At 36.2% G+C, this 21,595-nt stretch overlaps 1 protein-coding gene across 1 annotated transcript in view; it reads right to left on the reverse strand.

Moving 5' to 3' along the window:
• Nucleotides 1-21,595, reverse strand: part of ACYP2 (acylphosphatase 2) — a 162,474-nt gene that overhangs the window by 132,861 nt on the left and 8,018 nt on the right. Inside the window, exons 2-3 of the mRNA XM_029231911.1 lie at nt 14,865-14,881; nt 13,215-13,324 (exon numbers count right to left, since the gene is read on the reverse strand). Coding sequence (XP_029087744.1) covers nt 13,215-13,324; nt 14,865-14,881 — 127 coding nt within the window. The remainder of the gene's footprint in view (nt 1-13,214; nt 13,325-14,864; nt 14,882-21,595) is intronic.

The following is a 21,595-nucleotide window of genomic DNA, read 5'->3' on the forward strand; positions in this document are numbered from 1 at the left end:
TGTGCTGAGTGCTTCACATGGATTTTCTCACTTAATCTTTACAGTGCCATTAAACATGGCAGGTTCATTTCCTTTTACCTGAAACCCCATTCAAATGATAGCATCAGAATATGAAATATGTAACAGACATCATTCATTAACTACCTAGTACCCATTCCCCTGCCCTTCTTCCTGGCCAAGAGAACACCAATTTTGTTCAGGGCATCAATATGTCAAACTGATATCTCAGTTTTCTTTGCAGCAAGGAGCAACTACATGACTCTATAGGAGCCAGTGAAACATAAGGAGATATCCGTTTTGGGAAGTTCAGGAAATGCAACACAATCCTTACCCTTTCCTGCCTTCTTCCTGACTTAATAGTGGATATTATGTGCAGCTGCACTTTTCATTATTTTGGCCATCAGGGAAAGGCCAAGAGGATCACAGAGACATTGGCACTCATATCACTGAGCTACTGAACCAAGGCCAGTAACCATCTACCTCCAGACTTCTTGTTACTGAGAAAAATGAACTCCTATTTGTCATATTCATTTTCAGTATGGTTTTCTACTAACCTGCAGCTGAAAACATTCCTACTGGATACAAAACTATAATATGAACAAGAGATTTCAACAAATTAGAAGGAAAGCAGATGGAGGAGTAACTACACAGAAAAACAAAGGATGCTACAACCCAAGTACTTGCAGAAGCAAAAACAATGAGAAGCAAGTCAGCTCACCTCATGGAACCCACAGTAGACTCAGGATTTGGAGGCACCAAGGACTGCAGAAGACAAGACCTACAGATTTAGCATTTGGAGCTTCCCCAACAAAAAGCCAGCTCGCCATCAGTCACCACCATTCCTCAAGCCAACAAGTTTACTATTACATGTTGGAAAATATCCTTAAAAGTCTGTTTATTCTTGGCTGTCTGTTCATATTTATGAGTAAGTCACTGAAAATACGATTGTAGGGAAAGCCTGGGTATGAAAGAGAGAAGCAAAGCAAACAGAAAAAAAGAAAAGGCAAGGAGGGGTGAAAGGAAAAAAAAAACTTAGAGGAAACAAAAACAACACAAAAAGCAGAAGAAAACAGCAAAAAGAAAAACACATTATCCTCAGAGAAATATGGAAAAAAAATGAATAAGAACAAGGTGCTATGAAGTAGAAACAATCAAAATATTGCAGCAGAAACAAACAAAATTAAAGGAAGGTTGGAAGATGAAGTTGAGGCAATTTCCCAGAAAATAAAGTTTGGAGACTAGGTGAGAAAAGTTGAAAATTAGAGAATCAGGGTGACACAGAAATTTCAAAAGAGGAGAGCCAAGAAGAGAGAGAGAAAGAAATTGTCAAAGGAAGACATTAATTCTCCTCCTCCAAGACCCCAACATCTAAAGTGAAATTAAAACATGCATGAAGGCAGATGATTTTGAAAATGCAGAAAAAGAGGGAGAAACTGAACATCTAAAAAGCTTTCTGAGAGGAACAAACAGGTATAGCTCCCAAACCTTTGTATGAGAATGACATCAAATCTCTCAACAGCAAAGCAAGTCATGGAATTATGCCTTCAAAGTCCTGAGTGGAAGATAATTTTCGGCATAAAATTTTACAGCTCCAACAATCAAGTATGAGGACAGATGAAGGCAGGCAGATGAAGGATACAAACTTTTTGTCTCTCAGGCACCTTTTTTGGGGAAGCTTATGGAGAATTGTGTCAACAAAATAAGGGACTAAATCAAGGGAATGAAAACATGTAATTGAGGAAACAGAAACCTGCTCCAGGAAAGGGGCAAGAGGCTCAACACCAGAATGAATGCTGTTCATCAGGTCTAGACCCAGACTGGGAGGAAGACAAGCTTCCAGGGAAAACTATAACTGATAGGTTATGAGATGCACTTTGACATTTGGAGGTAGATCTTCTGTGGGGGTTAGAAAAATAGATTGATAAGTATATAGAGTTTCTTTTAGAGAAAAATAGTAAAGTATTAGATTGAACAATATGAAATTACTGTTTTATAGCTCAAAATTTTGTCCAACATTGGCTGTTTCTTACCTTTCAAGGTAACCTACCAGTGAATAATATGATGCAGGAAATCTGCATCAAGAAGTCTAACAATAACAAAAACAAAAGAAAAGTTGGAGGAATATGTGAAACTAGATTGTCAGATATTGTTAGTGAAACTGGGTAATAGACACGTGGGGTTGGTTCATTGTCCTGTATATGTTTGACTATCCCATAGTAAAAAGCAGTAAAAAAAAAAAAAAAAAGAAAGAAAATCATGACAACATAGAAATGGGCAAAATTTCAGTAATCTTTCAAACGCCTGGAGGAATTTCCACTTAGCAATGCTCCGATTAAGTTATAGAACCACTGGACACAGAAAAAGTCAGTTTTTGAAAGAGCCCATCTACCCTGGATCATCAGTCACAGTGGGTTAAGCAACATCAGGGATGTTTCACATCCCCCATTTCATCCCTTCCTTTATACTGATTCCACTGATTCTAGGATTGCATTGTGCAACGAAACAGTACTGACAGCTGTTCCATATGCTTAGATCCAAAACTGAATAAGGCAATCATTTCTCACTGCCCGTCAATTACCTCCCAGTTCATTTCTCTTCTTGTCCAAACTAGGTTCCGGGATTCATCATTCTATTCACACCCTTGTAAATATCCGTAAGCCCCTGCTCTATCACTTCTGCTTTTTGTAGCTGGCAACAACCAGCTCTGGAATGAACCCTACCTCCTGCCTTCTCTGCATCTGTACCCAGAGAACTAAATATTACTGGAGAAAATCACCTAAACCTGACAGGCTTAATGTTATATTTATTATTGCAAATCATAAACTGGCAATTTTACTATCGTTGCTGTCTTAAATGCAGCTAAGTTACTTTAAAGAAGCAAAGAGTAAAACCAACAGCCAGCTTCAAACAAAGCAATGGATGCCAGACACTCTCATGGTATCCACAAGGAACTGAAAAAAATAAATGGCATGTTAGAATTCTACTCACAACAAAGATATTTTTCAAGAATGAAGGTAAAATAAAAACACACAGAGACAAAAACTGAAACACAGTTCTCAGGTAACACATCACCAGCAGGCCCAAATTAAAGAAAATACTAAAGAACATTCTTTTGGCAGAATGGAAATATTCCTACACAGAAGCCCAGAGAATTTAGGAGGGAAAAGAGCAACAAAAATGGCAAATCTATAGGAAACCCGCCAAATACTGACTTTTAAAAATAATGTCTTATGAACTTTAAAATAGATCATTAAAATACACCACTATAGCAACTAAGTAAATAGGGAGATAAATGGCCTTAAAAGGTGCTATAGATCTTGCATTGTTGGAAAAAAGAATAAAGGCCTAAATTAATATCAAATTTTGATATGTTATGGTTGTATGTTGTATCTCCAGGAAAAGCACTAGTAAGAGAATAAAAGAATATACAACTTTTAAACTAATAGAGAAAAAAAGAATAATAAAAAATATTCAATCCGAATGAAGGCTAGAAAGAGGAAACATAGAACTGATAAAACAAGTGGAAAGAACACAGTAAGATATAAATTTAATTCTAAATATACCAGTAATTCCATTAAGCTTAAATGAACTAAACAGTCTAATTTGAAAACAAAGGTTATATGACTACATAAAGAAAAAAAACACAACTATATGCTGTTTAAAATGGACACATATAAAACATAATGAGAAAGAAACATTGAAGATGAAACAACGGGAAATTATTCAAACACATTCATAAATTAAGCTTGTATAACTCTATTAATATCAGATAAAGTAACTTTAAGGCAAAAAGCGTTATTAAAGATAGAAACACTTTACAATAATACAAGGCTTAAGTCACCAGGAGACTACAACAGGTCTAAATTTGCATGCATCAAATAACATGGACTCAAGGGCTTCCCTGGTGGCGCAGTGGTTGAGAGTCCGCCTGCCGATGCAGGGGACGCGGGTTCGTGCCCCGGTCCGGGAAGATCCCACATGCCACAGAGTGGCTGGGCCCATGAGTCATGGCCGCTGAGCCTGCGTGTCCGGAGCCTGTGCTCCGCAACGGGAGAGGCCACAACAGTGAGAGGCCCGCGTACCACAAAAAAAATTAAAAAATAAAAAAAATAAAAATAACATGGACTCAAAAGATATATAGAAAAAATTGACAAATCTACCAGAAAAAAAGAAGCAAGTCCACAATCATAACTGGACAAGCAGTCAAAAGCAAAACCAGTACAGGTTTTAGATAATATGATATGGCAAATTTGATTTAATGAACATATAGAACTCTATATCCAATGATTACAGAATATACATTCTTTGTAAGGCATAGAGAAGTTTTATAAAAATGATCATATACTGGGCCATAAAAACAGTCTCAACAAACTTCAAAGGATTGAAATTATATACAGGATGTTCTCTGATTATAAGGTAATTAGGTAGAAATCAATAACAAAAAGATACCTAGGAAAGCTAGATATATTTAGAAACTAATAAATATATTTCTACATAATTGATAGGTCAAACAGAAAATTACACTGAAAATTAGAATATATCTTGAAAATTTTTTTAAACTGTATATAAAAACTTATGAGATACAGATAAAACAGTGCTTAGAAAGCAAATTGGCTTTTGAAATGGCTTTTAAAATGCTATATATTTTAAAAAGAAAGGCTAAAAAATCAATTCACTAAGCATCCATCTCAAAAAGTTAAAAAAAAGAGCAGCAAACTAACTACTAAGAAAATCGAAGGAAGAAAATAATTGCAGCAAAATTATAACAACAAAATTAATGAAACAGGAAACATCATATATAGAAAGGATCAACAAAGGCAGAGGTTGATTCTTTGAAAGACTAAGAATATTGACTGATAAAGGCCTAGGGAGAAAAAAAGCAAACAAAAAAGCCCAGACAACTAATGTCAGAAATTAAAGGTCAACAGCACTATTCATACTGCAATATTAAAAAGATAATAAGATTTTATGCCAATAGATTGGAAATTTTAGAAAATATGGACAAATTTTTTTTAAATACAACTTACCAAAATTGACAAAAGGAAAAGGAAATATGAAAAGTCTTATAAGTGTTAAAGGAATTCAATCTGTAATTTAAAACATTGGGACAAAGAAAACTCCAGGCCCAGAATTAATTGGTGATGAATTCTACTATTTACAGAATAATATCAATATTATAAAAATTCTAGATAAACATAACTTAACTTTGACATTATAAGAAAGGAAAATTACAGACCCATCTCTCATGTGAACATACATGTAAGAATCTTAAACAAAATGTGAGCAAACAATATCCAGCAATATATAAAAAGGAAAATCAGTCATGACTAATTTGAGTTTATTCCAGGAATATAGTACTGATTATATTAGAATATCAATCAATATAATTTGTCCCAATAACAGAATAAAGGAGAAAAATCATATCATCATATTAATTGATATAGAAAAAGTATTTGTTAGGATGCAGTATCCATTTGTGATTTTAAAAGTAGAAGGAAATTTTAATAATCTGATAAATAGTACCTACAAAAAAACTTTTACCAAGTATACTATTTAAAAGTAAAATGTTGAAAGTTTGAGATCAGTAACAAGACATGGATGCCAATTATTGCTACTACTTCTGCACAATATTTAAATACTTAAAGTCCTAATCAGTGTAGTGAGCAAGGAAAAGAAATAAAAGGTGAAAGAATAGGAAAGGAAAAAATAAAACTCTCATTATCCTCAGGTAATATTCAAAACAAGAAAATTCAAAAGATTCTTCATGCAAATTATTAGAATCAACAAGTCAGTCTAGCAAAGTCACTGGAAATAAGGCAATACACAAAACTCAATTGATTTTCTATATATTAGCAATAAACAGGAAAAATGCTTAAGAAGATAGCATTTATAATAGCATCAAAACTATCAAATACCTCGGGAGGAAATATGCAAGACCTTTATGCAGAAAATTATAACATACTATTGAGAGAGTTCAAGAAGAACAAAATAAATGAGAGATTTATCACATTTATAACATAAATTCTCCCTAAATTTATCTTTACATTCAGTGCAATCCCAGTCAAAAGTCAACAGGTTGTTTCGTGGAACTTGACAACTTGATCTAAAATCTACTTGGTAATGGAAGGTACTGGAATGGCCAACACAACCTTGACAAAGAGTAAGTTAGAATAACTTGTCTACCGGATGCCAGGACTTATGATAAAGCTACAATAATTAACATGGCATGGTAGTGGTGCAAGGATAGACAAACAGACCAATGAAACAGAACAGAGAATCCAGAAAAACAGACCCATGCATATGATCCATGGACATTTGATCCAAGGTGATACTGCAGGAGAAAGATCTTTGCTTTATACTAATTCATCAACCTGCACATTAATATCTTATGCATTTTTCTATATATGTGTTGTAGTTCACTATAAAAAAAGTGTATTGATTAAAACTAAAAGTAATAATAGTAAAGTAACATAGAAGAATAAAATTGTTACAAACTACTATTATACTAAATATGAAGAAACCAAGTTTGTGTACAAACCAATTATTATACTAAATTTGAAAAGATTGAACTCTGCCATTAAAAGAGAAAAACTTTCAAAATGTGTTAACAAAACATAGCTCTATGTTGTTTATTAAAAGCACCCTTAAAATGATCAAGAGTGGATAAAAATATAAAGGTAAACACAGAAATACCAATGAAATGTAAATTTAAAAGAAAGAGGGAGTAGCAAGGTATAAATTAAATTTAAAAGCATTAAAATGTATAAAGACAAACACTATGTAATGAAAAAAGACACTGTTTATGAAGATGACACAAGTCATGTATCTGTAGTATCAAACAACACAACAGCAAGAAATGTAAAGAAAAATTAAACTGCAATGATAACGATGAAAATACAGTTATACAGAAAGACTTCAATACATCTCTTTCATGGGAATTCCCTGGCAGTCCAGTGGTTTGGACTCCACGCTTTCCCTGCCGAGGGTCTGGGTTCAGTCCCTGGTAGGGGAACTAAAATCCCACAAGCTGGGTGTGGTGCGGCATGGCCAAAAAAAACCCGAAAAACAAAAACAAAATACACCTCTTTCATAATTAAATGGATTTAGTTGTCAAAAAATACTGGAATGGAATAACATAATCAACACATTCAAAGACAGATAGGTAGATAGAGAGAGAGAGAGAGAGAGAGAGAGAGAGAGATATGAAATCTCATATGCCTCAGAAAGGGAATATATGTTCCTTTCAGGTCTCTTTTACAGCAAACATCATTGGGTGTCTCCCTAACAGCCATTCTTCTCTCTCTCTTCCTTCTTGATGCCAAATCCCACTTGTTAGAAGGAAAGCTAAAAATGCCAGATACTTCCCTAATATCACTTGAAGCCAGGGCATAGGCTTGTGACCTTGCTCTGTCCAGTGGAACCTGTAGAGCAATCTGCCAGGGTCTTTTAAGAATTTCCTCTCTTAGAAGAGAAGGGAAAAAGTCTTACATTCTTCCTGCTTTGAATTGACCCTGTGAGGGTGTGAAGGACTTGCAGGCAAGCAGAACAGATAGGTCAGGAGGGTCCCAGAGAAACTGACCCCAGAACCCTAATATAATGGAGCAACTGGACCAACCCTGGAACTACCTGCCCCAGTTTTTTGGAAAGTGAGAAAAATCAGCCGCTTCATTAAGCTACTTTTAACAGATATTCTATTTCTTGCAACCTAAATCATCCTAATTGGATCACCCATCCTAATTGATCTATCCAAAATAAATCACATCATCAGAAGGGTTTAACAATTTTTTCAAAGTAGAGATCTTCTAGGCCCCATTCTCTGATCATCATTAAATAGAAATAAGTAATAAAAGGTGACTAAAAAAACATAACCACTGGAAGCTTAAAAAACACATACACAGAATACCATTGGATATTTGCTCAAAGAGGAAATAAAACATGAAAATACAAACTCTCCAGAAAGCAATGAAAAGAAGACTTTTTACCAAAACCTATGGAAGAACTCAAAAGATGTGTTTAGGGTAAATGCCAAATTACCATCTTTAATGTAAAAAGGCTAAAATTAAAGGCAACTACCACTCATGTTGAAGACTTAGAGACCAAGCAGCAAAGAAATAAAAAAGAGGGAATTAATAAAGATAAAAGTTGAAATTAAGGAATGGAAAACCAAAAAAGTAGAAATGATCAATAAATCCAAAAGCTGCCTTTTAAGATATACCAATAAAATAGATAAATTTCTTCCGAGACTGATTAAGGAAAAATGAGGAGAGAATAAAACTATATAAGATTAGGAATTTTCAAAGGAGATATAAACACAGATACAGAAGAGATTTTAAAAACTATAAAATCTATAACCACAAATTTGAAACCCTAGGACAAGTAGATAATTTCAAAAAAGAATTGGATAATTTCCTAGCAAAATATAAATGAATCTGGGAACAAGTGGCAAACCCAAATACACCAATTACGATAGACCAGATTGGAAAGGTGATTAAAGGCCTATCATTAAGAAAGCACCAGGACCAAGTGATTTCATAACTTATTTCAGCTAACCTAAGAACAGTAATCCCAGTATTATTTAAATTATTCCAGAATGAATGAAAAGGGAAACTTCCTAATACATTTCATGAACCAGCAGAACTTCTAACACCAAAACCTGATACAGTAACAACCCTCCCCCCCAAAAAAAAGGAAACCATAATCTCACTTATAAGTACAGATGCAAAATTTCTAAATAAAACATTGGGAAGCAGTATTCAGCAATGACTCAAGAGAATAACACACTGTGACCAACTAGAGCTTAATTCAAGGAATTCAAGAGTGAAATTCAATGTAATGAAGTTTATTTACCAAAAATCAACAGCAAACATCATTCTTCATCATCATGGTGAAAAAATAAAGCCATTTCAAATAAAATCAGAAACCAGACAGGAATGCTTGCTATGGCTATTACTATTCAACATTGCTGTGAGGAGGTCTAGCAAATGAAATAAACACTGGATAAAAGAGACACTATTTTGGCTAACTACAGAATTGTATACTTAGGAAATCTAATAGACTATAGTTTACAAAAAAAACAACAATCAAATCTAGTACAATTAATGAGAATATTTGATAAAGTAACTCTATAAGATAAATATACAAACATCATTAGGCTTTCCTTATTCTAGCATAAATACCCGGAAACAAAAATGGGAAAAATATTCCATACATAACTGTGAAAAAAAGCAATAAAATATTGTTACGGAATGAATGTTTGGGTCCTCCCCAAATTTATAGCTTGATGCTTCATCTCCAATGTGATGGTATTTGGAGGTGGGGTGTTTGAGAGGTAATTAGGTCATGAGGATAGAACTCTCATGAATGAGATTAGTGTCCTTATAAGAACAGGCCAGAGGGCTAACTAGCTCTCTTTGTGCCATAGGAGAATACAATGAGAAGTCAACAGTCTGCAACCCAGAAGAGGGCCCTCACCAGAACCTGACCATGCTTGCACCCTGATCTTGCACTTCCATCCTCCATAACTATGAGAATTTCTGTTGTTTATAAACCACCCAGTCTATACAGTGCTTTGTTACTGAAGCCAAACTGACTAAGGCAAATACTTAGGAATAAACTCTGCAAGAAAAGCACAAAACTTAGATGGTGACAACCAGAAAATCACATTGAAGGATAATTTTTAAAATCTGAACAAATGAAAAGATATCCATATTCTTAGATAGAAAGATTTAATAACAATTCTCTTATCTCATAAAAATGTGCAATTAAAAAGCAAGTAAAATATGGGGTCCTAAAAGAGAAAAGAGACATTAGGTAAAAGCTGAGGAAATCTGAATAAACTATGGACTTTACTTAATACCCAGTACATCAATACTGGTTCATTAACTGTAACATATGTATCATACTAATGTAAAATGTTAATGGGCAAAGGGTGAGGAGTATACGGAAGCCCTCTGTACTATCGTCACAATTCTTCTGTAACTGTAAAACTGTTTTAAAAAAGAAAGTTTTCTTTTTTAAAAAAACATATTTGTAAAACAATTAGGGAAGTTAAAAAAAAATATTATTCCAATTAAATAGATAAAATTATCTTAAAGTTTAGAGAGAAAATAAATGCCCAAGAAAGCAAAAAAGTGAATGAAAAAGAATAATGAAAGAAAATATACTATAAAGCCACTGTAATTAAATCAATATGGAGTATTAGTATAGGAATAGATATATCAATCAGTGGACCAGAACAGAAAAACCAGAAATAAAATCCAGTTTATATGAGATTTTAATATATTGACAAAAACATATTTCAATTCAATGGGGAAAGACTGACTATTTAATAAATGGTGCTGGCACAACTCCCTATCCATCTGGTAGGAAATAGTCTCCAATCTCATATTATAAATAAGAAACAAATTCCAGATGGAGTAGATGCCTAATGTAATAAATAAAGCATCAAAAAGTTAGAAGGAAAGCTAGGAAACAACACACAATCTGTTTTTTAACCAGAAAGAAAAGATAGTCATATCTAAGTTTATAAAAATGAAAAACAATTTATGTTGTAAAAGCTACCATAAACAAAACTAATAGGCAAATGATAGATTTGGGGAATACTTGGAAAAGAGATAACAGATAATGAGTTAGTAGTCATCACCAGTATACAAAGTGCTGTTAAAAATTGGCAAGAGACAAGCAATCCAGTGAGAAAATTGGTAAAGGATGTGAAAAGGGAATCCATGAGAACAAATCCACATAGCATGAAGATGCTCCAACTGTCAATTAGAGAAATGCAAACTACAGTAAAAAAAAAAATATATCACTCTACACCAAATCAGATAAAAGAAAAATGAGAGTGCAACAGTACCAATTGCCAACAGGATGAATAGAAAAAAATGTAATTGTTTACAGCTGTTCTGAAAAGCAGTCAGGCAAATATTTTTAAATTAAAAGTATGCAAGACACTTCAACCAACAAATCACACTCCTAGAAATCTATCTCATAAAAATAAAATCACCAATAAAATGTTTATTGCATCGTTGCTCTTACTGCGGAAAAAAATAAAAAGTAACAAAATGAGTTTCCCAGCAATAAGGTAATAAATAATGGTACATCTATACTGTAGAATATTAAGCAGCCATTAAAAAGAATGAATTAGTGTTACACCATTTGACTTGGAGGGATTTTCCTGGATGTATTTTTGAATGATAAAATGAAATGCAGGGACTTCCCTGGTGGTGCAGTGGTTAAGAATCCGTCTGCCAATGCAGGGGACATGGGTTCGAGCCCTGGTCTGGAAGATCCCACATGCCGCAGAGCACCTAAGCCCGCGAGTCACAACTACAGAGCACACATGCCTAGAACCCGTGCTCCACAGCAAGAGAAGCCACAGCAATGAGAAGACCACGCACCGCAACAGAGTAGCCCCCGCTTGCCACAGTGAAAGCGTCCTAGGGAAAGCCCGCTCGCGGCAACGAAGACCCAACACAGCCAAAAATAAATAAATAAATAAATTTATATTTAAAAAAAATAAAATAAAATAAAAGTGAGATGCAGAGAGGTGCATACACCACGATCCCATTTTTAAAAAGCAAACATTGAACAAAACCCTCAAATATATGTGCACCCAAGTGTGTGTGTGTGTGTGTGTGTGTGTGTGTTGTGTAAAGGCAAACATGGAGACAAACATGGAAGGAAACACACACAGGTTGCTAACACAGATGACTGGCAGCATGGCAGGGAAGAAAGGTGTGCAGGGGTTGGAAAGGAAAAATGGGCAGAATGTATGATATGATTATGTTAAGGAAATCAATCAAAAGCTTGCTACAACATGGATTAGGGTATAACATGATTGGCATGAGCGTCCATCCTCCATGTGGTCCCCAATCTCAAACTATATCATAGTCATCTGGCTTTTTCTCATCCACTGAACTATTAGTTCTGTATAATGTTGCTCACAGTCCTCTCATTTGTGCATTTTGTGACCATCCTACTGAAAAAGATAATTTTTCCATTAACTGTTACCCCACATTTTATGAAATTGAATTTTGGACCCCACTCTCCAAGTTGGGGTATGGTTTATGCACAAATGCAAATATGTACCTATACATAAAGAAATTAGAAAAAATAAGGAATTGGTACTTATATATTTCTTGATTGTTGAACGTCCATAAAGTAAAAAATACTAGTTACAGAAAAATATGCATGAAGTATTTCATTTCAGTAAAAGCATGCAAAACCCTAATTTTAAACGTACAATTAAGTATTTTTAAGCTAAAAAGAAAGCTTTGGATAGGATTCACAAAGCCACTGGCTCAGGTTACATAAAGGGGAAGGAAGTAGAAAGGAGGGGCCGATTACTAACTTTGCTTTTATACCTCTCTACGTTTTATTACTTTACTTATTACAACAAGTAAAAAAGTATTGCTCTTGAAATCTGAAAACATTAAGTAAAGAAAACAAAGATAAATTGCAAATAATAAAGTAAATTGGGTATCAACGAGTAGCTACCTCGTAAGACATGTTGTGAAGATTAAATGAGATAAATGTAAAGTGTTTAGCACATTACCTAACATGTTGCAAACGCTCGATAAATAGGAGTAATTTTTATTTAAAAAATAAGACTACAGAGAGCAGTGGCAATTAGGAAGCTGAAAAGATAATGTCTTTGAAAATGACACTGTGTACACAAGGCACTTTTTTCCCTACAACTGAATCTGATCTCCTTTGCACTGCAAGGACTCATATTACGGTAACTATACAGCTCATCAAACACACTTTCATTGACGGTAAAAATAAAATTACAATAAGATAAATAAGATACTTAAACAATACAAAGGAAATGGCAACTTTTTGCCTTGCAGGCTCTTTAAGAACTTCAAGAACCATCCTAAAGCACTATGCTTCTGTCACAACCACTTCTGATGAGAAACACTTGACCCTGGATGTTTCCCTCATATTAGAGGAGACTGAACAGAACACATTTCATACAGATTGGAGAGTGATGCTACTGCTCTTTCTGAGGGCCTGCCCAAGTGGGAAATCCATTCCTAGACGTAGAAATTCCACTCTCAACTCTGAAAATTTCTTTGCTGGTCTGCCTAAAAGCATGTTGGTTTAGTGATAATCTACAAACTAAATTTGGTCCATCAATTCTATTCTTATTGTACAGCCAAACATTGAAATAAGTTCATAAGTTGCATGAGTGTGTTATTAGTCTTACTACTTACATGGAATTGACTTTCTCTTCGGGACCTTGCACTTGGCCTGTCACAGTGCCTTTGCTGGTATTCTTCACCCAGCCAACCACCCCTATTTTCCTTGCCTCATCTTCGGTGTACTGGTTTCAGGAGAAAACAAGAGAGACGAAGTCCATCATCAAAGGTCTGAATTTACAACATACTTGATTCTAACATTCAAAAAGGTATGGTCACAAAAAAGCTGATTCCTTTAAAATATAGTCTATGCCAAAGATTGTGTAGCTGACCCATAGTAATACCTATATTTATAAAAACTTTCGTTTAAATGGTATTTTTTGTGTGTGTGCTAAATTCCACATTCAGTAAAGACAAACACATTATGAGAAAATAAACTGATGGTGGGAATTATTTCAGAAAACAATTTCCATGATGTGTTTTGGAATCCATAAAACTCAGTTGCATTGCCCTCACAACCTGCTAATGCTAAATTACACTGTCAATCTGGGTTTCAAATGATGATCACTCCAAGATTCTTAATCACTGAGCAAAAATATCCAGTTATGATCAACATAAAGTATTGGATTAAAAGATTCCAGTGTTCTCTGTTGACTCTGGACTTGCCACGCAATTGTTATAATTGCCTATGAGTAAATTTATTTCTCCTATTATTCGTAATAGTTTTTTAAAATTCCTTTTCCTGATTCCAAATTCAATTATGCTACCAGCACATGCAAACCTAGAAACATTTTTATTTTGTATTACTTTAACTACATCACACTAAAATTCTTGTGGAGCCAGAATACCAGCATTTTTTAGAAACATGCTCTTCTCCTGTTTGGAGGCCAGGGTGACCAAGAGCTCTACACTCCACGTCCCCAACTAAATGAAGCAGCGCAAACCAAGATGATTACAGCTAGGATTGCTGGAAGGGCTGGGTTCTGAAAATGTCACGCCTTCACAGATAGCAATGAAAAAGGAGACAATCTGAACTCCAGGGGATGCGACTATCTCAAAAGGCAGAGACTTGACTTGTGGGAACCTGTTAGAACCCTTAGAGGTTAGGAACAGAGACCTAGCTAGTGATTCCCAGCTCAAACAGTAGGTGAGAATACATGCCACGTTTAACTTTTAGGAAAGGAGTACTATATTTTAAAAATCGATATTTTAGAAGTATTTTAAAATAAATAAATATTTTAAAATAAATAAATATTTTAAAATAAATATCTAAAAGGCAGCAAGGGGTTTTAACTTTAAAAACCTAGGAACCACTTCCTTGTGCAACAATGGGCTTTTCTCATTTTGCAATTCAAGATATGTACCCTTGACTGGAGAGATTCTTCCATCCAGAACAAGTGGAAGACCCCATACTGTGTATTAAATATACCTAATAAAAATGTTTAATTAGATCACCCCAAGAGAGGTACTTTCGAAATTCCTAGAAATATTAACGGAAAACTAGGAAGGCTGTAATGTTTTTAATAGGCTACTTTTAAAAGACATCCTTAATAAAAATCTCAACCAGTAACTTGAAAGAAATACAAATATTTCTTCATTCACTGTCAAGGACAGGAAATTAGCAATAGATTAGCACTAAGTAGATAACTGCTCTGTCTCTGTGACTAAATAACAGTGGGGGTGGGAGGGAGATGGCAAAAAATAATAAACAGATTGGTGACTTACCATCCTGAAGCAAACACCTGTATAAGAGAAAGATGAAAAGAAATGTCAGGTTGTCTACCTTTAAAAAAAGTATATATTTCCTGACTTAGCTTTCATCTAGTTTATTAAATAGTAAGTAAATGAAATGAACAAAACCTTTAATATCTGAATGCATTCAGAAAGTGTTTTTTAAAAATTCTTTTCTTTTAAAACAAAAAGAGAAAAAGGAAGGTTATTTTTGAAGAAAAAGAATAATATTCTGAAACCAAAGTATAATGAAACGCCAAACTGCATATTCCTTCTATTTTAAAATGCTAAATAAAACAAAATAATTACTACAAGAACAGTTGAGTGTGCTGGCATAAAACTTACCCACTCTCAGCTTTTAGAATGTCCTCTTTAGGGGCTTCCCTGGTGGCACAGTGGTTAAGAATCCACCTGCCAATGCAGGGGACACGGGTTCAAGCCCTGATCTGGAAAGATCCCACTTGCCACGGAGCAACTAAGCCCGTACACCACAACTACTGAGCCTGCACTCTAGAGCCCGTGAGCCACAGCTACTGAAGCCCGCGTGCCACAACTACTGAAGCCCATGTGCCTACAGCCCGTGCTCCGCAACAAGAGAAGCCATGGCAATGAGAAGCCCGCACACTGCAACGAAGAGTAGCCCCCGCTCGCCGCAACTAGAGAAAGCCCATGTGCAGCAACGAAGACCAAACGCAGCCAAAAATAAATAAATTAAATAAATAAATAGAATGTCTTCTTTAAATACAAGGACTAAATTCAAGTTTAAATGTAATAAAACATTACTATTTTAATTCCACTTTCTGGAAAAGGCAAAACTACAGGGACAGGAACCTGATCTGTGATTGCCAAAGGCGGGAGTGGGAAGGAGTGGGGCACCGAAAAGGAGCACGAGGGAAATTTTGGGGGTGATTGGACTGTTTTATGTCTCAGTTGTGCTGGTAGTGGTGGTGGTTACATGACTGTATGCATTTATCAAAACTCATTGAACTGTATACTAAAAAGGGTGACTATTAATGTAAATTATACCTCAATTTTTATAAATTAGAAAAAAAATAGGCAAATCACAGGGGATAGATCAAATCAATCTCAGAGAGGTCAAAAGATATTGCTTCTCCAAACAGCAATTGAGCCTGATTAAGAGGATACAGAAGACAAGATCAGTGGCTTGGGTAATTTTATGTAGTTTTGTAAGCAGATTTATAATAACAAGGAGTATCATTTGTTTCCTGAGGGTAGTGTATTGTGGTACCAAATGAATACGAAGAAAAAAAGAGTAGTGGAGCAAAAAAGACAGGATAGTATCACAAGTGAAATTCTTATGGGGCTATAAAAAATATTTTAAAAGATACCTATAGGGCTTCCCTGGTGGTGCAGTGGTTGAGAGTCCGCCTGCCGATGCAGGGGACACGTGTTCGTGCCCCGGTCCGGGAAGATCCCACATGCCGCAGAGCGGCTGGGCCTGTGAGCCATGGCCACTGAGCCTGCGCGTCCGGAGCCTGTGCTCCGCAACAGGAGAGGCCACAACAGTGAGAGGCCCGCGTACCAGAAAAAAAAAAAAAAAGATACCTATAAATGTGAGGGAAGGATGAGTGGGGAGTATTGATCTAAAGAAGAACCAGAAAGGTAATCTGTTATATAGATGGAGGGAAAGACATGAGTCAGTAGATATAAAAGGAATGGGCAGAAAATTCAAGAGAAACTTCAGGTTAACCAGACCACGTAGAAGAGACAAAACAGGCAGAACTGTGGAGAAGTGTGCAGTCATTTTTTCCTGGAGTGAGGGGATCCCAGAAGACACTGACTAAGCAGAGTTGAAGGTTTGGGTCCAGGCCTATTGTGCATATTCCCCTCTGAGTTTCTCAACAGTGAACAGCCCCAAATGATGTTAGCAATAAGAAAAGAAAGCACATGCAACTGAAGTAAACAGAAATTGGAAACATATAGTCCAGCTCTTTCCTATTCAGACCGGTCCATGAACCAGAGGCACCAGCATCACCTGAGAGGTTTTTAGAAAATCAAATTGTCAAGCTCCTCCCCAGCACTAAAGAATCAGAAACTCTGCAGGTTGCATCTTGGAATCCAATTTTAACACGCTCTCCAGGTGATTTTTATGCCCACTAAAGTTTAGAATCAATGGTTGGCTCCACCTTAAAGGAAGGTCTGAGAAAGGTTTGAAAAGGATTTATATTTCAGGTGAAGAATTGCATCGCAAAGGGGAAAACCCCAATCTTGTAGGGTACTGCAGGTCTGATGCATTTCTCATTCATGCTGTTCAAATTCGTGTTGGTAATAAATCATATACTTGCATGTCAATATTGCCTCAGCTATTTTACAAGTCAACAGCGCTACTTGAAAGAAACCATGGACAATGAAAAGACAAAAAACCCTGTCCTGCACTCTAACTGGATTTGGTGCTGGAGCAGAGCAGGCAGCCTGTAACTTAGGTTGCTCCCTCCACCCTTACTACTTACTGCCAGAAACACCGGAGCTGCCAGAAAGGGAGGTTAACAACAAGCTGCCCACTCCACCCTACTCCACCCCACTCCACCCCCGGTGAAGAGCAACATCCTTTCAACATTTATGAATTCCCAGCAGCCCTTCCACCATCTATTTACTGATGACAAAAAGGCCATTTGCTTAAGGTGACAGGATTTGAGGAATTTTTAAAAGAGTTATCCAACACATTGCAGGGTTAAGGAAATTACCTACTCCAGTCTGCTAATGAAATGTTCTTTTCACACAGACATAATCTAAGAATCAGGCAACTCATATATATATATATATATATATATATATATATTTTTTTTTTTTTTTTTTGCGGTACGCAGGCCTCTCACTGCTGTGGCCTCTCCCGATGCGGAGCACAGGCTCCGGACACGCAGGCTCAACGGCCATGGCTCACGGGCCCAGCCGCTCCACGGCATGTGCTATCTTCCCAGACCGGGGCACGAACCCGTGTGCCCTACATCGGCAGGCGGACTCTCAACCACTGCGCCACCAGGGAAGCCCCACAATTCATATATTTAATAAGCACACTAGGGACTTCCCTGGTGGTGCAGTGGATAAGACTCTGCGCTCCCTATGCAGGGGGCCTGGGTTCAATCCCTGGTCAGTGAACTAGGTCCCACTTGCATGCGGCAACTAAGAGTTCGCATGCCACAACTAAGGAGCCCACATGCCGCAACTAAGGCCTGGTGCAACCAAATATATAAATAAATATTTTTAAAAAAATAAGCACACTTTTAGACATTCTGATTATTCACTTAACAAATATTCATTGTCTAATTCTGCAGAGAATGAGATAAGTAAATAAGACAGTCCTGCCATCTAGGAGCTTACAGTATAGTGAGGAAGATAGACAAGTAAAATGGCAATTAAAATGTAGAAGACAACAGGTACAAACTTCCAGTTATAAGATAAATAAGTACTAGGGATGTGATGTACAACATGATAAATAAAATTAACTTATGCTTATGTTACATATGAAAGTTGTGAAGAGAGTAACTCATAAGAGTTCTCATCACAAGGAAAAATATTTATTCCTTTTTCTTTTATTTTGTATCTATATGAGATGATGGATAGTCACTAAACTTATTGTGATAATCATTTCATGATGTAAGTCAAATCATGCTGTACACCTTAAACTTATATAGTGCTGTATGGCGATTATATCTCAATAAAACTGGGGAAAAAAGAATAATAAATAAAACTTTAAAAATAAATAAAACATAGAACAATTATGAGTTGAAAGATGTATAAACCAGGATGCAAGTGGGAGTTCACAGGACAGACAAATGACCCACCCAGTCTTGGGTAATTTTAGGGCAGGCTTATTGAAAATGGGACATTGATACTTCAATGATGAGCAAAAATTAGTATGATGAGAATGTAATAACATTAAAGATGGAAGAGCATGTGCAAAGTCCCCAAGTCAGGATCATGACCTATTTGGATACCACGCATAGTTAAATATTCAAAACCATGTCATTGCACTCATTTTACCAATTATTTCTAGCCCCAAACTTCATTTTCAAGACTTGCTAAAAAATAGTTTGTTTCAACTGTTTCTAGAAAAATGGGTAAAAATGTTTTTACACCCTAGTCCAAGTTATCATAATCTCTCAACTAATCCACAGCAATGGCCCCCTTCACTAGTCTCCCTATGTCTAGTTCTGCCCTCCTACAGTCTAGTCTCCATAAAGCAGCCAAGGTGGTTTTCTTTCCTTAAGTAAAATCAAATCACTTCCTTTCCCAGCTTAAAACCCTCTGGTGGCTCCCTATCACACTCAAAATAAAATACATTCTGGTTACCACAGCCTCCAGGCCCCTTTCTAATGATCTGTCTCATCTCTTAGGACTCCTGTCTGCTCATTCCATTCCAGCCAAATTTTTCTCCTTTGTGTCCCTCAACATGCCAAGCATATTCCTGCCTCATGGCCTTTGCATTTACTATTCCCTCTGTCTGAACTGCTCTTCCCCCTGATCTTCTCATTGCTGGCTCCTTCTCATCATTCATGTCTCTGCACCAATGTCATCTCCATAGAGAAATAGTCCCTGACCAATTTATCTAAAACAGCACTGCATCCTTATATGTTTCCTGGATATGCATAACCGATTACCATATGATATTACTAGGTATTTATTTGTGGTTTTTTTTTTTTTCTGTCTTGTTCAACACTGTGTCCCCAGCACCTAGACCAGAGCTTGGCACATAGTTGTTGAATAAATGAGTGAAAGAAAAACCAGCTGATAAATATTTAAGTGAACTGTTTTACTGTCCTGTAGTAATTCATTATTAACATTGTACATATACATCCAACCATACTGATTAGAGTTTAAGTTTAATTTCAAAGTGATGATGATAAATTTACTGCACTCAAAGCTGGAAAGAATCATAAGACTTCTGTGTTGATTCTAGCAGAACTTTACTGCTTTATCTAAATGATAATATATAGTTTGATGTGTGTATGTGTGTGTGTGTTTATATATAATATACTATATACTAAAAAGGGTAGCAAGAAGTCACTACATAATGCCTAAGTTGACAAATCAGGAAATATTAATATGAGCATGTTGTTTATAAATAATGGCTTAACAACCATAAGAACTGAAAAAAGAAATCGTTAAACTGGTTGTCTTACAGAACTTAGAGGACTTGGGATAGAAGACTAGAGCAGGACATGGTGGCTGTATTTGTAACTATGAATGGTAAGGGCACACACACATTTATTAAACAGATCTTAAAACAGTATAACTATAGGATTGTCCTTTAAGTTTAAGACACTTAATTTTAGGCTAAGTTCATACTGCTTGACAAATTGGGTAGATAATACAAGTGTTGCCCATTGCTTTAAGCAGTGATAAATGGAAAAAAAATAAGACTGAGATAAATCATATGTGAAAGTTTCAATATGTACTTAACAGAAATTTAGGTTGTCTTGGTTATAAACCAAATATTTTGAGATTGAGACCAGGGAGATCAAAGTCTTTCTGTAGTATGTCCTTTTGCATCACTACTTGGGAAAGACTACCAAATGTAATTACTATGCTGTTAAATGTATTTAACATATGAATATCTGTGACAGACACTGTTAGTTGCCTACACAAAATCCATTTTCCCCTTCTGCTTTTCTAACAGAATTCTGATTTTACTTGAGGCAGCAACATGCTTTTCTATAGTTATCGATCTTCCTTATAAGGGGTGGTCCATGTCAAGTGGTTCAGCCAAATCACTAGTTGAAGCTTTCAAGAAAGCTCTTTGACAGGGGCTGTCTCAGCCAGGGGTTTCCTCCTTGTTCCCTCTCTCTTCCTGACTGTAGGGTGAATGTAATGATTGGAGTGATAGCAGCCATCTTGAAACCATGAAGGAAAGTCCAAGGAAATCACAGAGACCTTGGCAGCGACATCCCTGAGGGATGGGGGAAGTAAGGGATGGGGAGTGACTGAGAAAGGGAACTGTGGGGCAGGGATTCTTTTTGGGGTGATGGAAATATTCTAAATTAGATAGTGATGAGAGCTGCAAAACATTGTGAATACAGTAAAAAACACTGTATATTTAGTATGTTTGAACACGTTACAAGAGTGAATTTAATACTATGTGAATTAGATCTCAATTTTTTTTTATGTCACACACACAAAAAAGGAAAGCAGGAAACAGGACTGTGACGTCGTCCTTCCTCTCTCTCTCTGTAGAACAAGGAGAGTCATTCCCCAATTTGCTCTCCATACAACATCCCTGACTTCTCCTATCATTCCACACCAAAAAACTCTGCTCTGCAGATCATCTTGAAGTACTACAACCAGAACTAAATAGTTGAGCTCCCTCTAGATGTCACTGCTTATTTCTGGGAGAGAAAGTTTCTTTGCCCATGTGATAGTTCCTTTAACGGGGAGAAATATCCACTAGTGTGTCACTCCTGGCCACTCTCTACCTGTTCCTAACTCCTCGGGGACATGCAGTGACTTATCTAATGGTTAAGTTTGGGAGGAGAAACATACACAGTCCAGGTGCTTCCTCTTCTTCCTTCTGGGAACTAGTTATTCAAAGGAATCATCCCTTCTGTTCTATTGAGGGAGCCCTGCTGGTGCCTGGGTTGGTGTGTTTAATTCTGCAGTACAGATTATTACAAAGTCTACTTACCTGAAGATTGAGACACATCCCCCAACCTCTGCTTTACTCATTGTCTTACTTGTCAATAACTCACATAATGAAGAGGGGTGTTGTT

This window comes from Monodon monoceros, unplaced genomic scaffold (assembly GCF_005190385.1).
Source record: "Monodon monoceros isolate NGI ecotype Baffin Bay Population unplaced genomic scaffold, NGI_Narwhal_1 Super_Scaffold_19, whole genome shotgun sequence".
In the NCBI taxonomy this organism is placed as follows: domain Eukaryota; kingdom Metazoa; phylum Chordata; class Mammalia; order Artiodactyla; family Monodontidae; genus Monodon; species Monodon monoceros.